The sequence below is a fragment of the Thamnophis elegans genome, chromosome Z (assembly GCF_009769535.1).
Source record: "Thamnophis elegans isolate rThaEle1 chromosome Z, rThaEle1.pri, whole genome shotgun sequence".
Taxonomy (NCBI): domain Eukaryota; kingdom Metazoa; phylum Chordata; class Lepidosauria; order Squamata; family Colubridae; genus Thamnophis; species Thamnophis elegans.
In genome coordinates this window covers 98,165,591-98,181,066 of record NC_045558.1, presented here as the reverse complement: position 1 = coordinate 98,181,066, position 15,476 = coordinate 98,165,591, and the positions used below count along the sequence as shown (strand labels likewise).

Below are 15,476 nucleotides of genomic sequence, written 5' to 3'. Positions count from 1 at the left end.
GTAGAAATTAAGTTAGGACACAAAGCCATGCATATGAATCAGCTTGCATTCGTTTATCTTGCTTTCATTAGAAGCCCTATATTGTATTCTATTGAAAGTGTTTAAGTCCAACACCCAAATTTTCAAAATTCAAATATATGCATAAAGAATACATTTACTAAATAAATGATATTCTACCTTCAACTTTGTACAAAGAAATACTGTAAGAGAAACAAAGGGAAGGGAAAGGGAAACAAGACGTAAAAGACATTAAGCTAATGTTCTCCATTATACTGCAATATTAAAATGTACTGCAAATATGCATTTTTACACTCTTAAGCACACAAAAGTATTTTACACAGACTGATAACCACTCTTGCACGCTGCACAGATCGATATTATTGTCGTTTTGCAGACAAGAAGGGAATTGAAAGATTTTGCCTTGCTCAGTATTACCCCATGGGAACATTACTGAAATCTCACCTCTCCTATGAACCTTAGTTATTACTATGGCAGCTGTTATACATCTTAAGTTTTTTTTTTACAAAATTAGCATCACACAAACTTAGCGCCTCAGTAAACCTATAAAACATGGATGGAGCCGGTTAGTGCTGTTCTCCACATTGTTAAAAATTACTGGAAGGAGAAAGAATATTATGACCACCCTGGAATCCTTATCAAAGATGGAAACAGTCCTGTAGAACCCAGGATTTGCAGGGAGCCTTTCAGAAACAGAGATCCTGTTGATTCAGAGTTGTAAAAAGTAGATATTTATAATGTCTGGGTGCAAGAAAAAGCTCTTTTTAAAAACCTGGAAGATATGGAAGAAAAATGTCTAAATCAACTGCATCCTGATTGTCCATTTCCTGTTACATGGCTGAACTTTGGGCTTCCTGGATTACATTTCTTGCTCATACCCCAATGCTGCTGTTTACATTTTTGGCCTTTGTTGTTGAATTTCTGGCTACCTTTGTTCTTTATCCTTTACACTGATTTGCTATTGTTCCTGTGAATTGACTTTAGTCTTCTGATGGATGACTCTGTTTTGTGTTTTCTGACCTCAAGCATTGCAGAACAGTAAGAAAGACAAGATTATCAACTTTACAGTCTTGCAAAGAGAGTACATTGTGGTGCAGTGTACAATTTTTGTGCTTTGAAGTTTATGTAAAAAAAAAACTATTCAGCTTAAATCCAGGTAAGAGTTTTGTGCAGTACTCTTAGCCTAACATTAAGTCTATTTACAAATGAAAAAAATCTGTAATCTGCCTAATGGCATCAACCAATATGCTTTGAATGGAACAATGGCCATGAGCAGAGGAGCATGTAGAGGACATGTGGCTACTTCTATTGGTGCTATATATTGTAACAATAGAACAATGATGTCATTATCATCATAATCCTTATTATTCAGGCAACTGACAGAAAAACTAAATATATGAAAATTGCAAATGAGTTGGGCATCTCTTCTAATCATCTGTAAGTATCATGTAGATAAAGGAGCCATATCAGAATGAATTAAGAATTTGGGTGGTTGTATATCACACTGGTACTTTGCATAGAGATGCTGGATCTACTGATTCAATTTAGCATCTACAAAAATCCTAGTTGTTATAATCAAAAGACATGCTTTCTCATCAAGAAAGCTTGGTGACTATCTCCTCAGCAGCAATTTTTGGGAATCTAAAAAAATTGGAGTTTATATTGTATGTAGACTGGGCAATGTTACTTAATTTATATTTGAATCAAAAATGTATTACATCTAATGGTTTTCAGTCCAATATTCTACATTCAGTGGACTAGGACACATAGATGCAAATTTGGAGGGGTAAGGCTTCATATGGCCTTTCAGTGCTGTACTAAGTAAGAGCCCAAGTAAAAGGTGGTGCCAAGTTATTTCAAACATTGTTCAATTAAAGGAGACATGAGTTTTGTAGTTACAATGCTAAAATGATTTCAACTATTAAAAGCAAGAATAATTTCAACTGTGAGATTACTGCTGGCTACCCAAAATTTGTGATTACTTAAAGCTGGATCCTAATTGCTAGGGTTTAATATTAGAAAACAAAATAAAAATGCAAAGAGTAATTGCTTAATTTTATCCTGTATTCATAAGTGTGCTGGACACTCTTTCAGGCAATTCAATCTACTTAATTTGGGTGGGGAAAGTAATGAACTCTACCTAGGTCTCTCACATGTGTACAAAAATATGCAGTTTTTAATTTAATAGAATTCTCAACCCAAGTTATTAGGATTTACCACATCTATGGATCAGCGAATATTTGTATTTGTGTATTCATCCTATCCCAGAAGAGTACAGTGTATGGCCCACTCTTCCTTCGGGTTTATAAGAGATATCAGAAGCTCACCCTCTGCAAACCAGCTGAATTTATGTGTAAACTGGTTTGGAGATTTCAGCTATTTCTCACTGCAAATATTTCAGATGCTAAAATTATACCAAAATATGTATTAGAACATGTATGAATATGCCAGGGAATATTTATGTCTTGGGAGGGGGGAAGAATCATCAGATAAAGATAAAGGACAGTTTATTTATAAAATGCTTTCACAAGAAGCAAATCATAAGATGTTTTGAAGTTATGCTGAATGTCTACACTTCACAAAATCTAATTCACAACTGGGGGAGGGGGAAGAATTGCTAGAACAACACACCCACACTAATTACTAATATTACAAATGGATGAACAAGTTATTCTTGAAATGATTAGCTTAGTAACATCTAAAAAAAATATGAATCCAAATTAAATGACTGGTTAGATAGTAGGAGACAGTGGCTCTCCAATTCTAAGTGTTGACATTAAATAAAAAACATTGCAGTTTACTTTCAAAAATTATACCCTCTGAGTCAACACTCATTAATTTTGGAAAACCTGTTAGAGAGAAGGACAAACAATACTTCTATGTACATGGTAAACTTTTCCTTAATATCTTTTTGTTTCTGAAGAGATTATTATACTGATAGCCGTCCTACTCTCTTAAGATAAGCATCATGTTCTCTTTTTACATTTGTAAGAGAGAGAAAAAAGACACGACCAACAAAAGAAATTCTTTTCTGATAATGTTCCTGTGAACAAAGAGCCCAAGTTTAAAAATGAATTTATTTCTTCTGTGATTATCTTAAATTCTTTACTAACAGAAAAATATAGAGCATGAATTAAAAACAGTATGAATCTAAAACCTTTAGTTCACCTTCCTGTCCTGGCAAGGGTTGAATCCAGTGATGTTCAGCACCCCTTCCAACTCTGTGATTCTATCATCATGGCCAAGGTTAATTCCTCAATTTAATCTGGACTTTTACAAATGAAACCTGCCTTGTCATAACTGAAGGAAGGTCAAAGATGTGATCTAGCTGTTCAAGTAAACACAGTCCTCAAGTCTCAAACATTTCTGTATTCAGCATGCTTTAAATATTTCAAAAAAGAGACAGCATGACAATTCACAAAATGCTACTTACTTCATAAAACCACTGAAGCAGCAGTGAGGACTGTTTAGAGGACTGATACATATCACCTCAACCATGAATGTGAACTGAAGGACTACAAAATATGTGTTCCCTACTATAAGTTACAAACATCCTGTAGCACAATGCCACACAGACATCATGGCCTTTCAAACAATTTAAAGAATCTCCAGATTCTGATATTGCCTTCTAATTCTTTCTGAAACAGTTCATTTTAAACAATAACAATAAAATATCTAGATCTCAAACCCAAGAGTGATTTTCTGCTTAAATTCAAAGCATTAGGGAATTGTCTATATGAAATGATGATGATGATGATGATGATGATGATGATGATGATAATGTTTGGCGAGATTCACAGCCTTTGGGGTTGGTTGGTAGCTCAACAGCTTGACCCCTAACCAAGGACCTAGGAACTGTTACGGTAATGTTGGATTATTATTATTATGCAATTGTTATCACAGCGGCCAGTTGTTTCGCTGGATTTGGCATTGGTTATTAGTCAGGCCCCACCCAGGGGCCTAGGACGTCGTAACGTATTTTCGTAATATGCGTGCAGATCCAAGCAGTGCGGTTTTTTGCATTTGACTGATGGTGATTTTGTCAATTTTTAACTGTTTTAAATGTAATTCCAGTGCTTTTGGAATAGCACCCAGTGTGCCAATTACCACTGGAATTACCACTGTTGGTTTGTGCTGGTTTGTTTGTTTATTATTATTATTATTATTATTATTATTATTATTATTATTATTAATTGCACAGTCAGCCAGATATTTAGACTGGGTTTGGCATTTTTGTCTACCTAGAGTCCTTACCAAGGTCCTGGCATAGGCAAATCTGGATGTTTGACTGTACTGTTGTTGTTATTAATTAGATTTTTATAGGATGTTAAGTTTATAGGTTTAAGAAAGTGATGGAAGAGAATCAAAATACCATTACTACTTGTCTCAAATAAGCTTATCTGAACAACAAGTACAAAGCCACTATAATATGCCATAAGTGAAATGCACTTAATTTTCAAACAACAATTTCACACACACTGCTAGACCACAGTTTGAGTTTTTTTGGCTTAACACAGGAGTAACCTGTGGATCCTCAACTCCTGTTTTATGGTCCTCACACCATTCTCAAATTATGCCACTGAAATATTTTATCATTTAAAACTCTTACATTTAAATCTCCCCACAACTTACAATGAGGGAAAAACCAGTAAAAGAAAAAGATTGCCTCATCACATCATCACACAAACTACCTGTAACTCTTGGAGACTAAAATAATTTTAATATATATATTGCTGCTTTGAAGCCACAAAAAGCTTGCTTACCATGTTGCCTACTATGATTAAAAATTCAATTTGGTGCTATGTGTGAACACAGCCAAACTGAATGACACAGGGAGGTTGTCAACTAGTCTAGCCTTAGGGTAAATCTAAATATGTCACCTACCCTCTAGTTAATGGCATATTGAAGAAATGCAGTAGCATTAAGTGGTGCAAGGAGACAGTGTACAAGCAAGGGTGTATTTATGAAGAGTTGGCTACATAAATTAATCCTTAGCTGCTTCTAGTCACAAAGTCAGTAAATAAGGAATAGCAAACATTCCAGTAAACTACAACATTAAGCAGCCATGGAGAAAGATGTTGAGAGTCTGAATTCATTGGCATCAGCAGATTACCCCTCCCTCCTGCTTTAAACAAATACTGAGTGGGGTTTTTTTTAGAGTTATAAGGCCATGCTTTTTAGAATTAATTGAATGCAAAAGAAAAGGTAAAACAAAGTACTACACTCTGTTTTTAATTATATGTTTTCCTCCTCCATATATGTAATACAATACAAACTAGCTTGAACCACTGATGTTTCCAAAACTAGTTATATAACAGGAAATCAATCCTATATTTAAAGAACTATAACACATATGTAAATAAAACTACCAGCACATGTATTTCTGGGGGTACCCCTGAATTTTAATGTGGTGTAAGAACATTGTATATACTGGTATTTCAGACCCAAATTCTTTTTTCTCAAGGAAAAATACAGAAAACTTCCTTCAACTCAAGTCCCTTATGGTTTCAAAACTTCCAAAAATATTAAATCTAATTTTATGGCTAGTTATTGAGGGGACTGTTTAGTCTCTAACCTTTAAAATTGGAAGTATCACCTGTTCCTTTACTTTTTTTTTATAAGCCAAACAAGATCTATCTCTGGAATCTGATCTAAGAAAGTTTGATTTTTCTACTGAATTAAACAAGAACTGTTCAAATATTACAGTGAAATTGTTGTGAACTAAAATATATTTATAAGGAAACCATTGTTTCAATTAGATGAGAAAGCACAGAAACATTTTTTTAAATGGTCCAAAAATGTTATAAATTAAATTAAAAGACCCTCCCATATTTGACATATTACACAGTCCTGTCACAATACAGGCAGTCATTGACTTATGGCCATTCATTTTAGCAATCATTCAAAGTTATGATGGCACTGAAAAAAAGGTGACTTACAACCAGTTATTACACGTAACAATCATTGCAGTATTCCCATGGCCACATGATCATGAATTAGATTCTTGGCAGCTGACACTTATTTATCAGGATTGCAGCAATATGGGGTCATGTGTTTGTCATTTGTGACTTTCTTGATTGGCTTCTGACAAGCAAAGTCAATGAGGGAAGCCGAATTTCCTTAATAGCTGTATGTTTCATTTAACAACCATAGGGGAAAAAAAGTCAGAAAATCAGATGTGGTGATGTGATACTCACTTAATGACCCCATCTTTCCATCCCAATTGTGGGATTATCTATGGAATACCACTTGGACTGATAAGTAAAAAAAACTGTAGAATGCTACTGGGACTACCCAGGTTAAAAAAAAAACAACCTGTCCACTATTTATAATGTCTGTCACAGTTCACCAAAGCCTAGTGAGTTCTCTAGCTGTAAAATACACTCAATATATTTGGAAGGAATCAGCCTAAGGAAGGTTAATCTAATCTATAGTTGTTTAGCTAAACCTACTGTAACGATACGTGAGAATGACTTTGAGGGACAAGATAAGAGATGCTGCCTAGTAAAAGGCAATCACAAGAAAGATGTGGGGAGGGAATGGAAGCCAGCAGCTAATAGTCAGAAAGAGAAACTTAGGGAAGATTCCCCCTAATACATCAGGCAGTTAAAAGTGATTGTAGGAAATTTGTACTTTAAGATTGCAAGATTTTGTTGCAATAGCTTTACAATAAAGTAGAATTAGTTCATCTGGTCATGTTTCCTGTCTGTTTACTGGGGAGGATGACCGGCCTGGTTTTATCCAGGGTTGCTCATGTTCCCTATTTCTTTAAATGAAAATACCAAAATATAATGTGTATTCTCATAAAACTGCTGACAGACCAAAATTTGTCAAAATCTAGTTATGTATTCTGAAACCACTTTGCCACATCGTATGATAATAGTACTAACCAGATCCTTTAAACATCCCTTCTTCTAGTGTGTCTAATAAATCTTTAGCACCTAAGAAGGGCAACCTTATATCACTGTAATACAAGAGCAGAATTAAAAGACTGCATATAAACAGAAATGAAACAAGCATCAATTCCATTGTCTATTAGCAAACATACATGTTTCTGCCAAATCTAAACCTAGCAGTAATACTGTCAAATTAGATTATTAATTGAACTCAAAGTAAGATTATATAAGATTATCTTGAAGATATAAATCTTGAAAAGCCAGAAATTCCAACTCCAACATTTTAGAATTTCAACAAATTAATTTCAGTGTTCAGATTCTATTTTAAGATAATGTACTATATATCATTACTGTTTTTTAATAAATTCTTAACCATAGCTTGTAACTATGGACACATTCTTCAGGGAAGGATAAACTATAAACATTATTTATAAATAGGAATTGTGCAACATAGGTACAAAACTTTAGGGCTTCCAAATATTAATTTGTAAGAATTAGATAAAGCCTGTAACAGCCATACTTAACAAACCCACACTTATGTTTCCTACTTGAGAAATGAAAAATCTCAAGCAAGCAAACAACCAAGTTCAATTAGTATCAAGAATTCCACAATTCAACTACAAATGTTGTTACAAATGTTCCCTTTGAAATTAACTTTTACTATAAAGTCCCAATATTTTTGAACTCCTTGTTTGATAGGAAAGCTGCCAGTCTTACACCCGACAAAGCAATCATTAAAAGTGTTACTACATTCTCTAGAAAAGCATCCAAGTTCATTTAAGCCAAATTTGTGGAGAAATTGATTTTCCATGACATTGTCTGGAAGCTTTCCAAACTGAGGTATTTACAGGATCCAGGGAGAGCCTAATTGAGTCATTAGAGTTTTTATAACTGATAAATGTCACTGAAGAATATGACTGGCTGAAGGCTTTCGTTTCATTCATTGTTAAATCTATCTATTTATACATAAACCATATACATTAAAGCATCTGAGATTCTCTTCATTTTGTTTTCCTGAACAGAATGTTGAGCATCAAGGCCATAGCTCTAGATATATTATGTATATCAATTCAGCCAATGTGTTCAGGTTTGCTAAACAAAATGACTGATATGGCTATTAGGGGGAAAGGGCTTAACTTTATTTTCTATCTTCTATATAGATACCAGTAATAATTAAATACATCAGAAAAGTTAAATACATGAGGTTAAGAAAAGGTTTATAACTGAATAGCAAAGGGATGTTTTTGTCTTTCCCTATCTCGGAATATTGCCCAGGCAGCTTTTGATGCCAAATGTCATTAAGGACAACACCTGCAAGGGTTAGGCCTAGTTCCTGTCATACAGCTTTAGTGTATTTGCCTCACGGCTGCTTTTTAACTTACCTACTGAAATCCAGTGAAACAGGAAAACTTAGGACTTTTTGTCTAAGACAAGTACATATTTGAATCTTCTTGAGGGAACTTGCTACTCAGGGACATAAAAAAGAACACACAAAAGACATAAGCAGGGACGCATCTTTTAATACTGAATAATAAAAGTATTGAAAATTACCATAGTACTAGCCCCTCAGAAAGTTACATGCAAACATTGAGGAAAGAAAATCTAATATGGTATTAATTTAGAAGCTGATATCCAGTTTGGCCTTATAAAATTGAACCCAATTTATTTTTTGCTATATCTTTCAATAATTTGCTAACATATCTGTATATTCTTATTGGAAATTTGTCCAATTTTAACTCTTTCAGATAGGTTACAAAATGTTTGCTAGTGGTGATGATCTTATTGATTAAACCAATAATACATCCTGATATTAGGCTTAAGACCTGAATATTAATGTATGTCACTAAAATATTAGGAAACAAATTTTAATATGATATGATTTCAGCAGATAGCATAAATGGGGAAATCAGTTAATACCAGACCTTTTAATAGTATCAATTTTCATCCCAGGCAATGGAAGTTATGGTATTATTTCAAACTACTTGTCTGTTACCAACATCTTTCTTGCCACAATAAAACTAACCCATCCACATGTGATAGTTATATAGCTATACTATATTTCAGTCCCAAGTGTAACTAACATGAACTTGGAAAAATGCATTCTAATGCAATCAGCTAGATTGTTCAGAAATACTTCAGATACATAACTTGCCATTTATCAATCAGTTTTCTCCAAGTTAGGTCCCATATGTGGATTTCAACTCTCATAATAATCAACAATGCCTATGCTGGCTGGAGAATTCTGAGAATCAAACTCCTGATGTCAGAATGCCACTCACACTGGGGAAGGCCATTATAGAATATTCCTTCAGAATCAATTCAATATATTTCCACAACTTAAAATAAGAATTGCTTCCATCATTATTACTTCAAGAGAAATAAAGGGGTAATATGCATTATAAAATCCACACCTTGGGAAACAATGCTTTTATAGTTATACCTACAGAACCTCACCTTCTCCATTTCTTTCCAAACAATTTCAATAATCAAATTTATTTTAAGGACTAATCTAGTTTTATTTCAAAGACTTCTGAAGAAAACTAAAAATAAGCCCAGCAAGCAGTATGTATAACTTATTTTAAGTGTATTTTCCTATATACACTCAGGTGAATGAACTGGGAATTTCTGGTATGAATGGAATCAGTAGGAATGAAGTGAAATTAAAGCTTTCTTATTCGCATATAAATAATTTAGCAAAGGTTATCATACCACCTCTAACTTCTAGTTTTTGTAGTTTTTGGTTATAGCAAAAAAAATACCTGAGTTTAAGAATAATTCCTAAATCGAGGAAATGTGTATTTAAGCAAACTCTGTCAGAATTATGTAATCTCTGTAATCTTTCTCTGCAAAAAATTATATTGAAATAGAGACTAATATAAATGAGAATTCTAAATTTAATTTATGAAACATTCACAAGATACAAAAACTCCCCGTGGCCAAAACCACAGGTTAATTCATTGATCATTGGTCTTAGAAAGGTAGAAAATATGCATATCCAACCTTGATACTAAGCATTTTACCATCATTTTTTTCAACTTCATCTTAAAGCATTGAAGAGCTGAAGGACAGCCTTCAAATAGGTATTAAAAGATGGTAGATATAGAAAACAAAAAAGAGAGAAAGATATTAGCAGTACTCATGCATACAATCTAATTAGTGATACTAAATGGGATATTCTAGGAAGAAGGAAAGGAATAGTAAGAAGACCCATCCAAGTTTCTTTGATTTCTGAACTAAATATAATTTTAGCACCTTAGGTAGAACTTAAATATAATATTTTTATGTACTGGCTGGGCCTGATCACATTTAAAATATACAATACTTAGTTTACAGAAGACGATACAATGTAATGCTTGCATATACATGTCCACACACATTTGATTATACTGAATTTCCATCAGAACTGGATCTTTCACTTGTTTTTTTTTTTCCAGCAACTTATTAGAAGCAAGCAACTTCTTTCCCAAGCCAACTCCCCACACTTATCCTTTAATCTATGCTGCAAGGCTGATTAATTAAGCAAATCATTTGGCTAATGTAACTAGAACACCCCTTGCCTCACCCTCTGCTAAGATTAAAAGGCAAGTGAAAAAGAAAAGAATTTTCAAATTCACCAGCTTCTGCCAAGCAATGAATGACTAAACATGCTTATCAAATATAAATGTAGTATCTTTTAAGAAAATATTTAGAGGAAGACACTATTCTTTAATGAAAGAAGTTTTTATTTAAAAAAACCAGCCATGAGACATGAGCAAACCAAAAAGGAAGCTTCAAGTTGACTTATACATCTATGCATTCACACAGAAATCAGAATCTTTACAGATTTCTCCACTCAAACTTCTCAAGATAGGAATTCAGACAGTGCAGTTTACCAACTTTTTTCCAGCCTCCAGAATGGAGAATGCAGTCCCTTAAAAAAATTTAGCTTTTCAGTGGCATGTAATAAAAACCTTCCTGCATAAAATAAAGACATCGGACAAATAAAAAATAGATCTTAACTTTTGAATATTTGGTCCATACTTGATGTCACTAACAGAACACTTCTAATATACTACATAAGGGCAAACAAAAACAACAAAGTAAAACAGAAAAAAATATACAATTTGTTGACCATAGTTACTGGTTAAAAGTGAAGCTAATTTCCATATTTTTCAGTCCAACATTCTTAGTTTCAGATTTCCAAACTTGATTTTAGCAAGGATTGGTAAATGGTAATAAAAATTCAAACTCAGAAAAAGAAAGTTCATATAACTCTATATTGGCATTTTTTAAATAAAAAAATAATTTTTGCACCCATAAAATATAATTTCTCTTTAATGTTTAGCTGTTAACATGTATAAGCTAAAGGTAACCATCCTAGCTCAATAGACTGGCTTCTTCCAACATTATTCAGAAGTTCTACTGCAGAACCTACAAGAGAAAATGTTATCTTCCAATGCTCCATTTCCTTTTTTCTAAACATAAAGTTGTGCTTCTTATTTTCACAGAAACATTACTCTTCATTTAAAAACAGAAAAATTGTTATTATACTGGAAATAGCTGGGAAGCAGGGAGATGGAAGAGACATGACAAATGCATACATGAGACTCAGCTTTCCTTCCTGCCACCCCCCTCTTGTGAAACTCACCAAGATTCCCATATGACTCACTCAGTACACAGACAAAGCAGTAAAATGTCTGGCATTCTGGATCTTTTATGAAGCAATAATAGAGCTGCTTCAGAAGTCAAACATATTATGATTTAAGTATGAGCAATGAACACAAAGTTGAATGTCCAATGATCCACAATTCCATCAACCATAAAATCCTTTTTAGACTATCTCTATAAATGGACTATTTATATGGGGAAAATGGGTTCATATTCTTATATCTGTATCTCTTCCAATAACATCATATAGTTATTGAACAGCTACAGTTTTTTCTTTATAAACTTGTAAAACATAAAAGCAACAGAAACAATCAAACTCAGCCTCAAGAAACAGAAAATTTCAAGAACTAATTATACTTCTTTTGTGGTGATTCAGTGTAAATCAAGTTGCAATCACTAATTCAGTATGACTATTCTTTGTAACTTCCCTTGCGTTTTAATTGGCAATACAGCTTTTCATAGCAATAAGAACTCTTTGACCTCCTCTCTGCAGCCCCTAAGGGACATCTTCAGGATTGCTCCTAGTCATAGAACCCAGTTAACTTATAGAGAAGTCTGCATTGTCACAAATATGCATATTGAGTGCAAAAAAGTACTCTGCAATTACTTAGTCTAACAAACAATGTGTATTATTATTATCATTCTTGCACTTATAAGCAATCCCGTAAATCAATTACAAGCTTTTACAGAGGGATCAGCAAAGCCTTTTGTTTTTAATCACATTTATTTTATTTTTTATGAACTGGTTAATCTTTAAAAGACAACTTTTAAAGGAACAGAGACTTCTTAGCAGTCTATACAGATAAGACAAAATTAAGAATTATATCAGTTTTATATCTATTTTGTTTATACAGTACTAAATTATCAACAACAACCAAAATAGCTAAACATCTAACAACATCTGCGGATTAAAAAGAAATTCTGTCCATACAAATATGCTTAAAATCCCATTTGCCATTATCTTCATCCCACTTATTATAGTATTTATACTTCAGGACATTACAATTTTTTTTAATACAGTAGACAACTATTAAAATGGCTGAAGGGTAATGAACAATTCGTTTTGGGACAACATAAAGGGTGTGTCTGGGAGAGACAAACTGGATTATGAGACTTCTAAATGCAACAGCTCAAGTTGAGCAAACAAGAGCCAAATTTAATTAGCACACTTCGGAAATCAAAGTATGAAAGAGTCAAGGAGTATGCACCCTTTGTTCACAAATCAGTCACATAAATGAGCACACAGCATACTTTTCTCTGAACCAGCATTCATGCACAATGGTTTTTTCCTATCAGTGCTCCAGAAGGGGGAGTGCTATTCATCCATAATTAACACACATTAATTTTAACAATTAATTATTTTATCTATTTTCTAATACGTACACAAAGATTCACTTTTCAATGAATTGTAAATTCATTCTTGCACATTCAAAACTAAACAAAAGAGCAGGCATAGTTTATCCCTCAACAGTAGACATATACTTACCATGGTTAGGTAAACTGAATCCATAAACTAGTAAACCAACTTACTGGGATTTCAATCCCTAAACCCAATAACTGATATTATTCTTGCGCTAAAACATATGGTATCCTTTGAAACACTGACCTTGAAACAGAAGCAGAGCAGCTGACAACTAGAAATATTTCCAGCTCAATGCCAGCCCCCCCCCCCTCCAAGTATTCTTCTACCTCTATTAATCAGAATGGTCTCTTTTACTGTCTTCAACTCCACATTCCCTTAACCTCACTCTGTAATGTCTTGCCCTGCCCAACTTTTTCTCAACAATTCCTGGAATGTATATCATCACCATCACTGAAAAAACCAACCCACATTCTCCAAGGTTTTCGCTGCAGAGCCAGAATCAATGCCCCAACTCAAGCTTATCTCACACCTACCACTTCAAAATGGTCTTTTGTGCTCCTATTTCCATGACGGGATTACAGCTCATTTCCAGCACCTTGCTCTCCCTATTCCCCCCTGGGCCAAAAGTCTTGTTTCTTTTCAGCTTCGATGAGCGCATCTGGAAACTACCTCAACTGGCATGAGCTTCCCACTTCACCCACCACCATTTCAAAACCACCTTGAATCCAAGAGCAAGCTCCCCATATCTTGGAGGCACAAACCACCAACCGGCAGTCCCATCCCTATCCAGTTGCACCCCCCGGTTTATCCACAGGCCTCCTGACCACGTCCCTTCTCCACAAGTTCCCGCATTTCCCTTCAGACTTCAAAGGGGGGGGGGGAAATCCCACCGAATTTCATTCAGGCACTGGCGTATTTTTTTTAACACCGCCCCCCCCCGCTCGCTTCCTTTTTACCCACCTCTCCGTTTCTTTTCACCCACCCCAAGGAGCTCCACTTCCACCACCTCCAAAGACCCTCTACCCCCACCCCCAGAGAGCAAGGAAATACCAACCCCTTCGACATATGGTAGAAAGCGGGGAGAGAAGTTTGGGGTGTGGAACCTAAACTCGTCCCTTATTCCCTTTCTCCCCCGCCCCCCGCAAGAATCCCCTCCTGCATGCCACTTCATTGCCGTGGGGACAGCGCCCAAAGACTTCCTTCGGCGGGAGGGGTCTTCTTCCCTCGCCATCCCCTTAAGCATACTTCCTGACACGGGACTGTGTCCCCCAGCCCGCTTCCCCGGAGAAAGCCCGTACCTTGCCGCCCCACCCCCCATACGTCCCCTCCGAAGCGACCTCTCGCCCGGGGGTCCCTTCCCTGCCCCTTCCTTCCCCCTCCCTCCCCGACCCACCTGCTGGCCCCGTCGCCACCGCCTTGATTGCTTCTCTCCACTCCGCCCCGCTCCAAGTGACTCGATTCAGCGAACAATGGGGGTGAACAGCGAGCTTGGCAGAGCCCATCCCTGGTCCCCATGGACACAGGCCACGCCCCCAGATCTCTGAATGGCCTATTCCGTCTGGAGGAGGCGCAGTCACCTCTCCCGCTGCCACGCCCAGTTTCGCCCTGCCCTGGAATGGTGTTTACCGGCCAAGTCTCCTGATTAGACGCGAAGAGCAGGTGGCAATCAGAGGCCGGAAGGAACTTTCGCGCAAACTAGAAGGGCGAGTCGAGGACTGAGGGAACGGCAGGTGTGGGAGGGGCAGGATACAAGGTGGGCGGGGCTAGCGACAACGAGCGGGGGGGGGAGGGAAGGCTGGTTTTGAAGAGAGGCAAAACATGTGCTTGGGGGACGGAAAGTCCTCAATTCAGCCTTAGAGGTACCAAACAATGTAGAAAAACCTCTCCTTCAAATCCTGTGGGACACCGTAAATGACATTAGGACCCCTTAAGTGATAGTAGACCGAGTGGGGGGAAAAGATAACTTGACATTTTCAAATAAAAATGATAAACTTGTCAATAGCAAAAAACGATAATTTATCACCCTTGGCTCTTCACAAATTTGTGGGGTCCTTTCTTTATAAATTCCTTTTTAATAAAAAAAATGCTTTCAGTAATTACTCCCCTAGAATTCTATTAGGTTCTCAATCCAAAGCCATAAATATTGCCCTATGCTATTTCTTCTAGAAACTAGCTGGATCAGACAAAAGCAAATCCAATTCAGAAAGTTGTTCCTACAGTGGTCAACCAAGTGTTTCTGGAAACACCCCAGCTGGAGTGAAAGCTGTCACGCCTCCCCTCTGTTTCCCAACTATCCGCATTCAGAATCTGTAGCCTTTGTGATTTACCCTTCATTTTTATATTCTGTCTTTCTCTGAATAACTCCTGCTGACTGCAGCTCTTTTTTTGGTTTTCATCTTAGTTCCCTTTTTTCTTATACCTAAACCTCCACTCACACAACGTTGTTTCCCATTTTTCTTTCATCTGAATTCACTTCTAAAACTATTGTCTTTATCCTTCAGTTTGTTGACTCCTGGTAACTGCCTGAACAAGTCCCTGCAATTTTCTTGGCA

General features: G+C 35.9%; 1 protein-coding gene across 2 annotated transcripts in view; it reads right to left on the bottom strand.

The window, feature by feature from the left end:
• Positions 1–14,493, bottom strand: part of JUP (junction plakoglobin) — a 60,570-nt gene extending 46,077 nt beyond the window's left edge. Inside the window, exon 1 of one of the 2 annotated variants that reach the window (XM_032235175.1) lies at positions 14,318–14,493. In XM_032235175.1, coding sequence (XP_032091066.1) covers positions 14,318–14,439 — 122 coding nt within the window. In that variant the 5' untranslated portion in view covers positions 14,440–14,493. The remainder of the gene's footprint in view (positions 1–14,317) is intronic. The other variant, XM_032235174.1, reaches the window with a different exon arrangement.
• Between the last annotated feature and the right edge of the window lie 983 nt (positions 14,494–15,476).